This window comes from Tiliqua scincoides, chromosome 15 (assembly GCF_035046505.1).
Source record: "Tiliqua scincoides isolate rTilSci1 chromosome 15, rTilSci1.hap2, whole genome shotgun sequence".
NCBI classification, from domain to species: Eukaryota; Metazoa; Chordata; class Lepidosauria; order Squamata; family Scincidae; genus Tiliqua; species Tiliqua scincoides.
The window spans coordinates 4968964-4984256 of NC_089835.1; the positions used below are offsets into that span (position 1 = coordinate 4968964).

The window sequence follows — 15293 nt, forward strand, 5'->3', positions numbered from 1 at the left end:
TTTCAACAGGGTGGGATTTTCTGCAGATGCCTCTTTTGGGTAGCAGAAGAGAGAGAAAAAAAACTGCTCCAGCAATTTTACGGCACTCTCAAATAGGCGCTGGAATTGGGTTGGTTGTGAACTCCGTCTGGGTGCAAAATACTATAGAGCCCTAGGGTTGAGCAGCACACAGCAGTCAATGTTGGCATTGCGAGTGCGTCGGGGACCGGGGTTAATTTTCTGTTCTAAATTGCATGGGTTCCAGGGGCCTGATTTGGAGCACACACAGAGCCGGATCATCTAGGAGACCAACTGAGACAGTTGACCAACAGAGGAGTGGGGGGGGGGGGGAGGATAGACACCTCCATCTGCCCAGCACAGATATAATTCCACTTTATCTGGGATGATAGACAGCAGCATCTCGGTCAGGAGACAATATAAGAACATAAGAACAGCCCCACTGGATCAGGCCAGAGGCCCATCTAGTCCAGCTTCCTGCATCTCACAGCGGCCCACCAAATGCCCCAGGGAGCACACCAGATAACAAGAGACCTGCAAGGCTTCCTGGGAATTGTAGTTAAGAACATAAGAACAGCCCCACTGGCTCAGGCCAGAGGCCCATCTAGTCCAGCTTCCTGCATCTCACAGCGGCCCACCAAATGCCCCAGGGAGCACACCAGATAACAAGAGACCTGCAAGGCCTCCTGGGAATTGTAGTTAAGAACATAAGAACAGCCCCTCTGGAGCAGGCCATAGGCCCATCTAGTCCAGCTTCCTGTATCTCACAGCGGCCCACCAAATGCCCCAGGGAGCACACCAGATAACAAGAGACCTCATCCTGGTGCCCTCCCTTGCATCTGACGTAGCCCATTTCTAAAATCAGGAGCTTGCGCATACACATCATGGCTTGTACCCCGTAATGGATTTTTCCTCCAGAAACTTGTCCAATCCCCTTTTAAAGGCATCCAGACCAGACGCCATCACTACATCCTGTGACAATGAGTTCCACAGACCAACCACACGCTGAGTAAAGAAATATTTTCTTTTGTCTGTTCTAACTCTCCCAACACTCAATCTTAGTGGATGTCCCCTGGTTCTGGTGTTATGTGAGAGTGTAAAGAGCATCTCCATATCCACTCTGTCCATCCCCTGCATAATTTTGTATGTCTCAATCATGTCCCCCCTCAGGCGTCTCTTTTCTAGGCTGAAGAGGCCCAAACGCCGTAGCCTTTCCTCCTAAGGAAGGTGCCCCAGCCCAGTGATCATCTTAGTCGCTCTCTTTTGCACCTGAGAAATGTAAGAAAACCCTGCTGGATCTGGCTAAAGACCCACCTAATCCAGCTTCGTGCATCTCATAGTGGCCCATCAGATGCCTCCTGGGGCACACAGACAACAAGAGACCTGCATCCTGGCACCACTCCCTTGCACCCGGCATGCAGAGACAGCCCATTTCTAGAACTTGTCACCTGGAATTTTTCACCCCTCAGCCTGTTCAATCCCCTTTACAAGGCCTTAAGATGCAATCAACACACCCTGCGCCAAGGAGTTCCACAGATTTACACACTGACGTCAAGAGGAATCCCAGCACCTCTTGTTTTAATCTCAGAACAGCACTGACTCAGCAAGTCTTTGCTCTCATCATGAGTCAGGGAAATCTTCCAACCAGAGAACCTCAGTCAACGCATCCCATCCGGAGGATGTGGGGAAGGGACAGAGACTTTTGTAGAGACCTCCTGGGTGACTCCCATAGAAATGCATTTATTTTTTTTTTAAAGCCAGCAAGCAAAACTCACTTGAATCTGTTCAGGATCAATGAAAAACTTGCTGAGAATGTTGCTCAGGAAATTCTGCACTTCGTACCAGGGATAGATGCTGTTGGATCCATCCAGGACTATTATGATGTCCATGTAGGTCGAACATCCTGCAAGATGGGGGGCGGGAAGCCGAGGGTAAGGAAAAGAGCAAGGTGATAACATGAGACAAAGCCAGGAATGTGATGCAGCAGGAAGAAAAGGCTGTTGCAATATAAGGAGGCACAGATCAAGAGGGGACGAAGTTCTGCTCTGTCTAGACTTCACTTGTGTCCAGTTTTGGGCATGAAATTGGGAGAGAAGTTGTGGTCTCGGGTTTGAACAGGGCCTCAGCAGGGCAGCAAGCTCATGGGCACATGACTGGAAAGTCCACTACCGCTTTCCAAACTGTTAGTCAGACGCCAGATGGAATTATTGTGTCGAGTCCTAGATCCTAGTTGTGAGCAAGGTAGAGGGCTTTGGGGGTCAAGGCGCTTAAAAACATTTTGGAGACTTCAAATTGGGACCCTGAAAGAGGAGAGCAGGGGTTAAATTGTAACTAGGCCCGGGAGATCATGTGGATCAGAGAACATCCCAACAGCTGTCTGTTCAGAAATTAGACACAGCAGAAGACCAAGCCTACTTTGAGCAGTGGGGGCAATGTTCTCCTTTGGCTGGAAATTTTCGTCCATTCTGGTGCATATCCCGGTGCTAAACACGGAGGTGCCGCATTCCTGGGACCACAGAGGGGCGCAAACCTGCCCAGAGAAGAGAAACAGAACGGTTAAATGGGCTTGCCCGAACTGGAAACGGAACCTGGTTTAAACGGGCAGGGCTCTCTCCCGCAAGGAACCCAGGAGATCGTAGCTTTGAGAGGGCAAGGACGAGTTGTTTGCTAGACTATCACTGGTGCCCATTAAGGCTGCAACTTTCTGCCTGCTTCTAAGTAAACGTGCAGCGTTTTGCACTGTAACGTAACCTCTGCAAGATCTGAGTAGCAACTTGAAGAAAATAAGCTGGGCTAAACCTCCGTTGCTTCTTGGCTCACACTATCACTAACTGAGGCACCTGGTGGGCCACTGGGAGACTTGGGAAGCTGGACTTCGAAAATTGGCCATGGGAAGAACCTTTGGCCTGATTCAATGGGGCTCTTCTACAGTTGCTGCCACGCAATTTATACTTCTTCCATGCGCAAAAGCGTCCTTCTTTGTTCTGAGTTGCGCACCGGCCTGGCTCTGCAGTGCCGGTGGCACTCCTTGCCCTCCAGCCTTCCCCAGTATGTCACTCACTGCTTTGGAGGGGTGCCACAAGCACCCCACGCCCGGCCCCGCTGCCCGCAGCCCAGCCTCACACAGAGGGCAAGGACCGCACGTCACACAGGCTTCACAAGTAAACAAGAACCTGCCACAGAACTGCCAAACGGCCGCTAACGGCCTCGGCTTCCAGGGAACGCCCAGGCAGGCAGGCTGGGATACAGCAGTCAGTCCTCTCTCCGGCCAGCTGTAGGGGAAGAGAGTCTTGGCGCTGCAGTCGCCTGGGAAGGAGATGCACCTGACTTTAAAGAGAGGCGCCACCTTCGTTTTCCGGCAGGGCTCCTGGGCTTGCAACAGCTGTGTCGCAGGCAGAAACCCAACAGGCAGAGCGTCCCACCTCTGCTTTTCCATTTGACGTGCTGTTCGGAGAAGGAGGGCATTTCTGCTGCCCAGGACGTATTTCCTGTTCCAAATTACGATTCATCAGCATGGCCCGTTGTCTCTTTTTGGAAATTAAGATGCTGAACACCAGGGTGGGCCCAGAACAGCATCTGTGGGGGCTCCCCACTTTGCAGGGGGCTTTGGCTTGCCCCCTTTGCCTGCCAGCTGCGCACCAGCTCTCTCCACCATTGGTTTCTCTTGTTCCCAACATGTAATCAGGGGGTACAAAGTTCCTTCTGAGCCCCTTTCGGGGGGGGACGACAAAGTTTCTTTGGGACACCTCCCCTTCTCCACTGGACCATAACTTCAGATGATCATCATTTCTACGAATTACGATATATAAACTACGTCCTCTTACACCAAATGCGAACGCTCATCTTCACATAATATACGCAAACATTTTCCGAGCTCGCGGGACATTTCTAGCTCCCTTCCTTTGGCTCCTGGGTCCCCCTCTTGACCCTGGGCCTGGGCACAATTCCCCCCCCTGCACCCCCCATGGGCCCTTCTGGGATCTCCTATGCTCAGTGACCAGTGTCATCATTTCACAGGCTAAAAACGGGGTCCCTGCTGGATCTTGCTTGCACAGGGTGACCTCCCACTGCCCACATCTCACCTTTCCTCCGCACTTCCTGTTTTACTCTGCCGTCCTCTTTTTCGACTTGAGGAAATCAGAGGACAACAACAGCCATGAAGGGAGAGCCCCCCACCCCATCTGCTGCTTGAGGCAACCTGGGCAGACGGATCTGTCTTATTCTTCCGTCTTGGCCCAATTCCTGAGCCCTGTCCGCACCTGCCCTCCTCGTGAAACATGGCGGAAGGTTCTTTTACTGATTTATTTTATTTCTGTCCCACCCGTCCTCTAAGGAGCTCAAGGTGGTGTACACGGTTCCTCCCATCCTGTTGTCCTCACAACAGCCCTGCGAGGTAGGTGAGACCGAGACAGAGTGTGACCGGCCCATGGGGTCACCCAGGACACTTTGTGGCTGAGCAGGGATTCAAAGCCTTTTCTAGTTCTAAGTCCAGCACCAGAACCACCACGGCATCCTGACTCATTTCCCCCTACAATATTACTCATTTACTACCCTACCCCTTCCAAAGCGTGTTGCACCAGTAAGCCGATTGCAACAGTTTTTCTCCTTTAATACACTTAATGTTTAATCTCTCGGTGCAGCTGGTTCTTGACATAGCAGAAAAGCTGGGTCCGTGTGCAAAGAGGTACCTGCCCGCAAAGAGGAACTTCCCCCTGTCTCCCAAAAGGAACATGGTACCCCCTGATCACATTTGTCTCAGAGGCCCTGCATAAGGGAAGAGAGAAAGAGCACACACACACACACACCCCTCGCCCAAAAAAACTTTGCAGAAATGCACATCTGTTCCAGCCCCTTCAGGATCACGAGTGTGGTACAGTCCTGCCCCCAGGCTGCCTCCACTCTGCTAGAACTGCTGGCGCAGGGTGCGCTTTTTATAGCCCTCTTCCAAAAAAAAACAACCAACCAACCCCCAAGCCATAAACACAGTGGAGCTCACCACAAACCCGTCATCTCGGTTGGGCACGAGCGTCATCCCCAGATGCATGTTTCGGATTTCCTTGGAGCTGTTCTGCAGGGCCATGTCGCCTGGTTGGAGTGCAGGAGGAAAGGAACCGGGGGGAGGAAGGGGGAGAGGGGGAAACACAAAAATGCGAGCTCTGTCAGTGCATGGTTGGGGTTTGGGGTGGAGAGGCCCTGAAGATTAAAATCCTCCTCCATGAAGCTTTTTATACCTCCTTTAAGCTTAGCCTTCCCTCCTACCGTCTATTCAGTTGCCACAAATGCCGGGGCCACGCCTGCATTTAAGGAATATAATTGTGGGATTACAGAGAGTCTTTTCCCCCCACCCCAGCTTTTGCCCAACGTGTAGGAGAGCCAGTCACACTGGCTTGGGATGGACGGTTCTTCTATAAACCTGTCCAGCCCCCCCTTTAAAGTCTTGCAGGCCTTTAGGTGCCATCACCACATCTTGTGGCCAGGAGTTCCACAGAACCCCCACTGCTTTTTTTCTTTTCCTCCCGCTTTCTGGCTTCAAAGAAATTGCGTGCGGGGAGAGCTAAAACAGGTAGAAGAAAATGGTTCTTGGGCCAGCGTGTCATGAACCTGTGGAACTCCTTGCTTCGTTTCTGGGCTGACTTGCTTAATTTCTACCTTGCCTTTCAACCCAAAAGGGCTCCTTGAGGAGGTTTTACTGCAGGTAGTTTTGGTGCTTCGATACCTCTCTACAAAGATATAAAAACAGGGGGCTGCCTCGCCTACCGACGTTGACTTTGGTGCAAGAGGAATTGTTTCTCGTCCCCACCACACATTTGTAAACGTCGCCCTTGCGGTCATCGGGCGTTCCATCCCAGGGGGCTCCCACCAGCATCCTGCAGAGGAAAATACATTTGTTCTCATAGCTTATTTAATACCAATAGTCTCCTTTTCTGACAAGCACTGTGGATCCTCAGTATCTGCGGGCTTCCCACTGGCAGATCCCGCCATATGTGGGTGCCAAGCTCATGCCCCAGAGGGGCTCCAGGGTGACCAGAAGCCACCCACTCCACGGCCTCAGACCACCTCCTGGACGTGACCAGAAGTCGTGTCCGTGAACAGGAAGTGGCTCCCGGGCAGGAGGTCTGGTCTAGAGGGCAGGAGGTCTGGTCTAGAGGGTTGAGCCTCCATTTGCCTGAAGATAACATCTGAAGGTCGCCAGTTCGAAGCCACCAGCACTGTGCGACCTTGAAGCAGCTGACAAGCTGAGCCAAGTTATTCCATCTGCTCTGAGCGTGGGAGGATGGAGGCCAGAATGTGCGGCCAGATCAAGACAGAAACATCTGATTGTTGTGGTTTCTTGAAAGACAGAACCTTTCAAATTGTAAAAATCCCTACGGGGATTTAAATTGCCTGCCCATGAATAAAGTCCAAGGAGAAATCTGAGGACACAGAAAGGCAGTATATAAATACCTGTATTGTATCGTATTGTATTTTGGAGAGGTGTTCGGAGGCTGGGGAAGGACCTAGCACTGGTGAATAACTGCAGCACCATGTCAGCCTCCCCCATGGATTCCAGCATCCACGGATTTCACTATCCATGAGGGTCCTGGAACGGAAACCCCACGGATACCAAGGGCCCACTATAATCCGAGAGTGCAATCCTAAACCTGTCTACTCAGAAGGAGGCCCCAATGTGTTCAGTGGGGTTTACTCCCAGGAAAGCAGGTATAGGAAAGACTGTTTAACTGATTTCAATCCTAAAGGCACTTATCTATTGGGATTAAGTCCCACCAACTGAACAGGTATGTTTAGGATAGAACAGGATGCCCTTAGCCTAAACAGTCCCCATGTTTGGTTTTCGAACAAGCCCATAAGAGTTAAAAAAAAACACAGGATGAACAAAAATTCCCATACAGCCTGATCTGTTTTCCGTGTCAGGTTTAGAAAACCCAGCCCTGACGCTGGCTGTACTTCTGAAGTCACAGCTCATTCCTGGCACCCCATTCGGACTCCCCTGGAATCTCCATCACTGCGAGTTTACGATCCCTCCCTCATTCTGGCAACACAATGAAAACATCTTATAATGGGAAAGAAATGCTGGCAGGGAGAAATTGGGAGGGTGGATGAGGGCAAAAAGAAGATCCAGGCAACTATTTTAGTTGGCTGGCTTCATTCTGATACCAGGAAAGGTGCTAGAGGAAATTACTCAGTCTTTCAGCACTAAGAAAGGAGGGTGGCAACGGCCGGAAACCAGCATGGTTTTCTGAAGAACAAGCCTTGTCAGATAAACCCAATCTCCTGCTATGAAATCCAGACATATTATGTCCGCTGCATTTCCCCGCTCCCCCATCTATTGAGCCAGTCACACTGACCAGTTCAGTAGATTGGGGATATGCAGTGGACATAAAATATCTGGATTGCAGTGAGGTTTAGGACAGGTTTCCCCACAACATCCTAGCGGTCAAGCTAGTGGGATGCAGGCCAGCGCCGTGGTTTATAACCTTTTCATCTCATGGCACACTGACAAGGAGCTAAAATTGTCAAGGCACGCTACCAGTTTCTGAACAAGGCACCCCACACTCCCAGTGGGGGGTTCACATCCCCCAATGGCCCCACTAATAAATTATCATCCCCAAACTCCTGTGGCACACCTGCAAACCATTCATGGCACACCAGTGTGCCCTGGCGCACCGGTTGAAAATCACTGGGCTAGAAGATGCCACTGTCGGATGGATCTGTGGCTGGCTAATGGACTATACCCAGAACACGCTTGTCAACAGCTCCTTCTTGACCTGGAATTTTCTAGAACATCGACGGATCCATGGAGAGACAGTCACAGCGGCAATGACTCCCCCCTTTTTTGTTTTGATGACAACCCATGAGAAAGGTGTAAAGACAATGTCAGTGTAAGCACCCCCAAAATAGCAATCAATACTAGGGTGCAGCAATACTTACAGCTTCTGCCCTCCAGCCGTGTACTGGAGGACTTTGTATCCAAACTGGGCTTCAGGCGGGCCACGGAAGATCTGAGGTCTTTTCACATCAATGTTAAACGAGGTGCCAAACCCTGGAAAGACAGAGGGCTGATTTGTAGGATGATGGTTCATTTATAAAGCACCCCGAAATGTCTAGATGTGCACTGTTGGCAACCTTCAGTCTCGAAAGACTCTGGTATCGCGCTCTGATGGTGGTTCTGGAACAGCGTCTAGTGTGGCTGAAAAGGCCGATTCGGGAGTGACAATCCCTTCCACACTGGGAGCAAGTGCAGTCTGTCCCTGGTCTGTCTCCCTGGCTGTGGGCCTTCCTTCTTTGCCTCTTAGCCTCAGACTGTTGGCCAAGTGTCTCTTCAAACTGGGAAAGGCCATGCTGCACAGCCTGCCTCCAAGCGGGCCGCTCAGAGGCCAGGGTTTCCCACCTGTTGAGGTCCACTCCTAAGGCCTTCAGACCCCTCTTGCAGATGTCCTTGTATCGCAGCTGTGGTCTACCTGTAGGGCGCTTTCCTTGCACGAGTTCTCCATAGAGGAGATCCTTGGGGATCCAGCCATCATCCATTCTCACGACATGACCGAGCCAACGCTAGATGTGCAATAGTGGGATGAACCTCACGTTTGGACCACAGTGGTTCAAAATGGCTGAAAAACACTTCTAGGGTCGGCGGCTCTGTTTTTAGGGGAACCATCTGTAGTCACGAATTGCCCAACCCTTTTCCTCCACCGGCAGAGCCACAGAAAGTTGCCCGAGGAACAGAGCTGAAGAACCCAGAAGAATCTCCTGGAAGCGACATCACTAGAGGCAAAGACAATAGCCTAAGGCAAAACTAAGGCATTGGCCAAGAAGGAAAATTCATCGACCCCAAGCTCTTCCCCCCCCCCCCCCGGCCACGTAAGAGACCAAGCCAAGTTGAACTTGCAATGCAATTTTTCTGGTTGCCATTTCCTGAGATCCGGACTGTTTCGGATTACCAGAAGCCCTCGTCCACTCAGCCAACATAGCCTTGAGGGAGGGAACAGGAAGCCTTGAACAAACGTGGGCCGTGTTTTTAACCCTGGATGGAGGGTTTATCTTGGCACCAAGAAAACACCATTTGCCCATCTGGTGGCCGCAAAATGCCTTCTCTGTTCCATTTCCTCCTGCAAGTATTTATGAGAAGGATGACACTAGGCCTTGTCTCAGCTTCCAAATCTGAAGTCAGATCCCAGCTCTGCAGGAACAATTGCAACAGTGCCCCGAGCATCATAAGTCCTGCTGGATCAGGCCAAAGATCCACCTAGTTCCTGGATCTCTCAGTGGCCCACCAGATGCCTCACAGGGCACATAAGACCACAAGGTACTTATATCCTGTTGCAACTCCCTTGCACTTGCCAGTCAGAGAGAGGCTTGTAACCTGTGATGGCTTTTCCTCCATCAATCTGCCTAAAAATCTTTTCAAAGCATCTAGTCCAGGCGCCGTCACCACATCCTGTGGCAAGGAGTTGCACAGATTAATGACACATCTCTGGCCTCCCGCTTTTCACGACAAATAACCACAGGCCAGTTGGAGGTTCAGAGCAAAAGGTTTCATCATTTCCCACTTCCTAGTGAAACTGGAAACCTGCGTTTATCTCTTTTATAAGATGCTGAATTTTGGAGGAACGTAAAACTAAAGAGGACTTGGGGAAGCGAAGAGAGCCGGGTCTGTGGGGACAGGAAAGGAGTTGGCACTCCTTGTTCAGAATGCCGCAAAACAGGGAGCGCGAGCGGTGTCCGGGAGAGGACCCTTTCCAAACTGAGATCATAAACAGTCCCAGTGACAGCTCCAAGGCTGGCAGAGCAAAACTCTCCCTGCTGGCTCGCACGCGGATCTGTAAGGAAAGGGCGGTGCCGTGCCCCTTGCACAATACGTCCTCTGTCCGCGGGTGCCCCAGATTCCAAGAGCGGGTGGAAAATGAGGAAGGCAACTGTGGAGGGGTGTTGGTTGAAATTCGTCTCTCGTGCACAAAACGGGTGGCTCCTTTTAACGAACTTCCTTCTCGACCTTTTAGTGATGTCAGCCTTTTACAAGCCACGATGCGTTATGTGCGACCTCCTGATTTTAGAAGCGGGCTGTCTCTGAATGCCAGGGGCATTCAGGATGCAGGGAACTGCTGTTTCGTGGGCTCCTTGAGGCATCCGGTGGGCCACTGTGAGATGCAGGAAGCTGGACTAGACGGGCCTTTGCCCTGATCCTGCCGGGCTCGTGTGTGGTGAACTCCTTTTGTCCCCACAACTCTGTGAGACAGGTGAGGTCGAGAGAGCACAACTGGCCCCAGGTCACCCAGGAAGCTTCGTGGCTGATCGGGGATTTGAGCCTGGATCTTGCAGGTTTAAATACAGCTCCGGAACCACAACACCATCCGGGCTCTCAAAATGCACATCTGGGTCTCTATCCCACCCCCCACTCCAACCCACACTTTTGGAAAATATCCCCTTCAAAGCTCAAAGAGAGCAACACAGTTGGGACCATGTGCAAGATCTCTCCTCCCTTGCCGATTTACACACACGCGCCCAGGCAAAACTGTTTCCCTTCCTCCCAGCGGGTGACCCAAATGCCAGGCCAAGCCCAGAAAAGCAGGAATCAAGCCCGCAAGTGTGTATTTTAGGAAACGGCAATTAAGCGAGACCAAATCAAAGGCTCTGTCCCTTTGTCTTGAAATGCTGCAAGAATTCTCAAGCACCAAGAAGCTGGGAAACATCCACTGCTCCAAGGCACATGGCACTACCCTTAAACCTGATTTTCTTTTCTATTTTTATTGACTTCCAGCTTCTTCCCCACCCCGGCCCAGACTTTGTGCCGACCAAGAAAGAAATGAAATCCACATTTGCAGCACAAGCCTAAGAACCTCAGAAGAGCCCTGATGGATCAGGCCCAGGGGTCATCTATTCCAGCTTCCTGAATCTCACAGTGGCCCACCAGACACCTCAAGGACAACAAGATCCCCGCAACCTGTTGCCACTGCCTTGCACCTGCCAACAGCTACCTGAGAGACAGAGCGTAACCCCTGCTATACTGAGGCTGCAGTCACCCCAAGCTCCGCCACACTGCAAACCTGCTCAGGTTTTTCAAGCAGCAGATCTGCCTACTCCACTCTTGCAGTGGTACTTGTCCAATCGGCGTCGGTGGTGACAAAAAAAATATCTCTGTGCATGCTTTTCGTACTTCATGCACCCCAGATCTCAAACCTGGCACTGAAAAGAAGATTTGGGGCCTCTTATCTAGTGTGCTAAAGTGTTCAGATGAGTGGGGGGGGATATAACATGAGAGCCACCCCACGCATAGAAAACATCAGCAAAAAAAAATAAAAATCTTGATGATCCATTCTCCAAAAGCCTGGAATACCCATCCATAAAACCAACCCATATTTCCCCAGGGTGTGGAACAAGCCAGATCAAAAATGGGGTAATGACCAATCCAGAGAAAGAGAAAGGCGTGGGAAGGAGACAGGAAAAACAGATATGAGCAAGGAAGGAATCAGGATGAAAAAATTTGAGATTTTGGGGCCAAAGTCTGGTTCCCTCTGAGGTTTTAAGTCTGTATCTTGGGTTGGACTATACCATTTTGCTGTAGGAAGAAGAGCAGGCAAGAGTCACACGTTTGAATGATTCTCCACAGTTTAGGCTCTGTACATAAAATAATTCCCTGCATTTAGAAAATTAGGGAGGGGGAGGGTCCTTGAGCCTTGTCTTTGTCTTGACATGCTAGCTTTCTACATGAGGGCAGTTTTATTTCTGGGGGGAGGAAGAATATATATATTCTTCACACACACACACACACACACACACACACACACACACACACACATATACATATACATATACATATACATACATACATACATATATATATATATATATATATATATATATATATATATATATATATATATATATATATATATATATATATATATATGTCAGAGTGGTGTTGCCTCTCTGCTCACTAATAACCTTTCTGGGGGGAGGTGAATTCCCCCCCCCCAACAAATTAATTCAAGATTAACAGCACAAGTCTAAAAATGTTTCCCCAAAAGTAAATCTTATTTAGATGTCAGCCTTAATTGGTGACTTTTTACGGGGGACTTTGGACCCATCAAGGGTCTGGTTATGATGCTTTTTTAAAAAAAAAAAAAGAGAGAAGGAGGAATACAAAGAAGATCCAGAGGACACAAAATGGTTGGAGAGCAGGTACAAAGCTACAAGACTGTACCACAAATTCAGTGTCTTGGGTTCAGATCCTGCCTCCGACTTGAACTCACTAGGTAGGTGGCAAGCCACATTTTTCAGCATCACATGTGGCAAACCACACCATCTGTGGGCCTCAGTTTCCCCGCCTTGACACACGCAACGTAGGAATACAGTGAAAGGCCTATCTTGCAAAGAATACCAGGGTGATAGATGTGAATACAAAAGTAATGGTCCTGAAAGTCCCGTAAAGCGTTAAGAGAGATCACTAAGACATTTGTCCAAAGCCTGAATTTAAGGGTCAAAGAAGAGATGCATGACTAAACCAGAGTCAGACCAGAACCACTGACAGCCCAATCCTATCCACACTCGCCTGGGAGTAAGCCCCATTGACTCTATTGGGACTTACTTCTGAGTAGCCATGCATAGGATTGGGCTGTGAGGTTCCTAACCAAGAGATCTCGGAAACTACAGCTCTTAAAAAAAATAAAACTTGGAAAATTACTTAGTACCTTTTAATTTATGCAGCAGAATTCTTCTTCAAGGCAGCAGTGCATTAAGAGCAGCAATCGTGATAAAATATGGTGCCCGGCTGCGATGATCCCTGTTTGCAGAAAGGTAAGCTCACAAGGCCAAAAGGCAGGGGTGCCGGTTTATTAAGGCACTGATGGCGAAAGCAGCAGAGGGAAGGCTCAAGTTGGTTTTGGAGTCACAAGAGGACGTCTGCTTGCCACCAAAATATTTTGCAAGCTTCCTTTGCCAAAACAAAGCCACCGGTTTGGAGCAGAACAGATGCTCCCATTCTGGTGCCCTGCTGGCATCCAATTAAGGGCCCAATCCTATCCAATTTTTCAGTGCCGGTGTAACCGTGCCAAAGGGGCATGCACTGCATCCTGTAGTGGGGAGACAGTCACAGAGGCATCCTCAAAGTATGGGAACATTTATTCCCTTACCTTGGGGCTGCATTGTGCTGGAAAGTTGGATAGGATTGGGCCCTCTAGATTGTTCCATTCTAGAACAAGGGTTGGCTGAATCCCTCAGTTTTTAAACAGACCCCAAATCCAGAAATGGCCATACCTGGTAGAAGAAACAGCAGGAGGCCCAGGCGACAGAAGAGGTGGTTGAGATCCATCACGCCAGTGGGACTCTGCAGCACCAGGACACCCTGGAAGTGACCAGAGGCCATCCAGGCATGGCAGAGACCCCGTAGCTGTACAGCACCTCCGGCAGCCTGAAAGGTTCCACTGTCTACTGCTGCCCTCTTACAACACCAAACTGGGTTTTTTTTTTCCCCTCCTTCATCCTGGAAAAAAGTTTCATTGGCTGCTAAAAATACATGAAAAGTTTAGCCTCCTTTTTTTTTTTCTTCTCTTCTCCAAGCCCTCCTTCTCCCATCCCACAGATGCAACCAGGGGAAAAAAAAATATATATATATATATTTTGAGGATGCCAGCAAACAAGGGGGGACAGGGCAGCAAAGCCAATTTGGAAACAGCCAATAGAGGAGGAAAGTGTTCATATTTTGGGGGGGGGAAGCTCAAGAGGGTTGCGGTGATACAAGACTTGAAGAACTGGAGTGCATGATTAACTACAGGATGTTTAACCCTCAGGATTTCCATTGCCGTCCCAAGGCTTAGCTCTGTAGTGTAGAGAATAGGCTTGCTTCCTGTTGGAGGATAATTGAGAGTTAGCCTCTGGTCATGCACAGAGTGGCTTGCAGTCACCAGGCTGAATAATCACAGCCAGTTCTTATATATTTGGAACTCCGAGGCAGGAAACATGACTTGCTGGTAGCTGTAAGCTCCGGTGATACCCCTCATTCATTCATTCATTTATTATTGCAGTGTAGTGAACGAAAGTCACTCCATGCATGGCCAGAGGCTTAATTAATACTATTTATTTATCACTATATAAATTAATACTATGTTGTTTTTGTTGTTGGCAACCTTCAGTCTCGAAAGACTCTGGTATCGTGCTCTGAAAGGTGGTTCTGGAACAGCGTCTAGTGGGGCTGAAAAGGCCAATTCGGGAGTGGCAATCCCTTCCACACCGGGAGCAAGTGCAGTCTGTCCCTGGCCTGTCTCCCTGGCTATGGGCCTTCCTTCTTTGTCTCTTAGCCTCAAACTGTTGGCCAAGTGTCTCTTCAAACTGGAAGAGGCCATGTTGCACAGCCTGCCTCCAAGCGGGCCGCTCAGAGGCCAGGGTTTCCCACCTGTTGAGGTCCACTCCTAAGGCCTTCAGATCCCTCTTGCAGATGTCCTTGTATCGCAGCTGTGGTCTACCTGTAGGGCGCTTTCCTTGCACGAGTTCTCCATAGAGGAGATCCTTTGGGATCCGGCCATCATCCATTCTCACGACATGACCGAGCCAACGCAGGCGTCTCTGTTTCAGCAGTGCATGCACGCTGGGGATTCCAGCTCATTCCAGGAACTTTGTCCTGCCAGGTGATGCCAAAGATGCGTAGGAGGCAGCGCATGTGGAAAGCGTTCAGTTTCCTCGCCTGTTGTGAGCGAAGAGTCCACGACTCGCTGCAGTACAGAAGTGTAATCAGGACGCAAGCTCTGTAGACCTGGATACTATATTATTTATTTATACCACCCTTTCTCCAAGGAGCTCAGGGTGGTGTACATAGTTCCTCCCTTTCTTCTGTAAGGTAGGTGAGGCTGAGAGTGACTGGCCCAAGGTCACCCAGGAAGCTTCGTGGCTGAGCAGGGATTTGAATCCCGGATCGTCCAGTCCATGGCTGGAGGGCTTCAGAAGGCCTTCAGGAGGAACGTGACTCAAAGTAATTGCAAGTTTGGGGGCTTTGTTTCGGGGTGGGGTTGGGGGTCAGAGCAGGATGACAGTGTTAGACTGAAGCCCCCAGGGCCAAGGTAAGTTTTAAGAGGGGCCTTCAATCACAGCTGCCCCATCCAGGGGGCAGGAATCTTGCAGCAGCATCTTTCAAGAGGGGGCAGACATCTGGACCACAGCCATTAGTGGGCTACTTAGAAACCAGCCCTGGCAGGCTCAGCTCTGAGAGGCCTTGCCATAGCTCTTGGCAACAGACCATCACCCAAAACGCCTGGCCGTGATTCACTCCCGCCTGCCCTAAATAAGCAGGAACCTTCCAGGACTCAGTTATG

At 50.0% G+C, this 15293-nt stretch overlaps 1 protein-coding gene across 1 annotated transcript in view; it reads right to left on the bottom strand.

Moving 5' to 3' along the window:
- The window catches only part of ITGA10 (integrin subunit alpha 10), a 35894-nt gene extending 22494 nt beyond the window's left edge, over positions 1 to 13400 (bottom strand). Inside the window, 6 exon segments of the mRNA XM_066610212.1 lie at positions 1773 to 1900; positions 2413 to 2527; positions 4994 to 5082; positions 5755 to 5864; positions 7927 to 8038; positions 13246 to 13400. Of these exon segments, the coding sequence (XP_066466309.1) occupies positions 1773 to 1900; positions 2413 to 2527; positions 4994 to 5082; positions 5755 to 5864; positions 7927 to 8038; positions 13246 to 13354 (663 nt within the window). The 5' untranslated portion in view covers positions 13355 to 13400.
- Positions 13401 to 15293: the final 1893 nt, after the last annotated feature.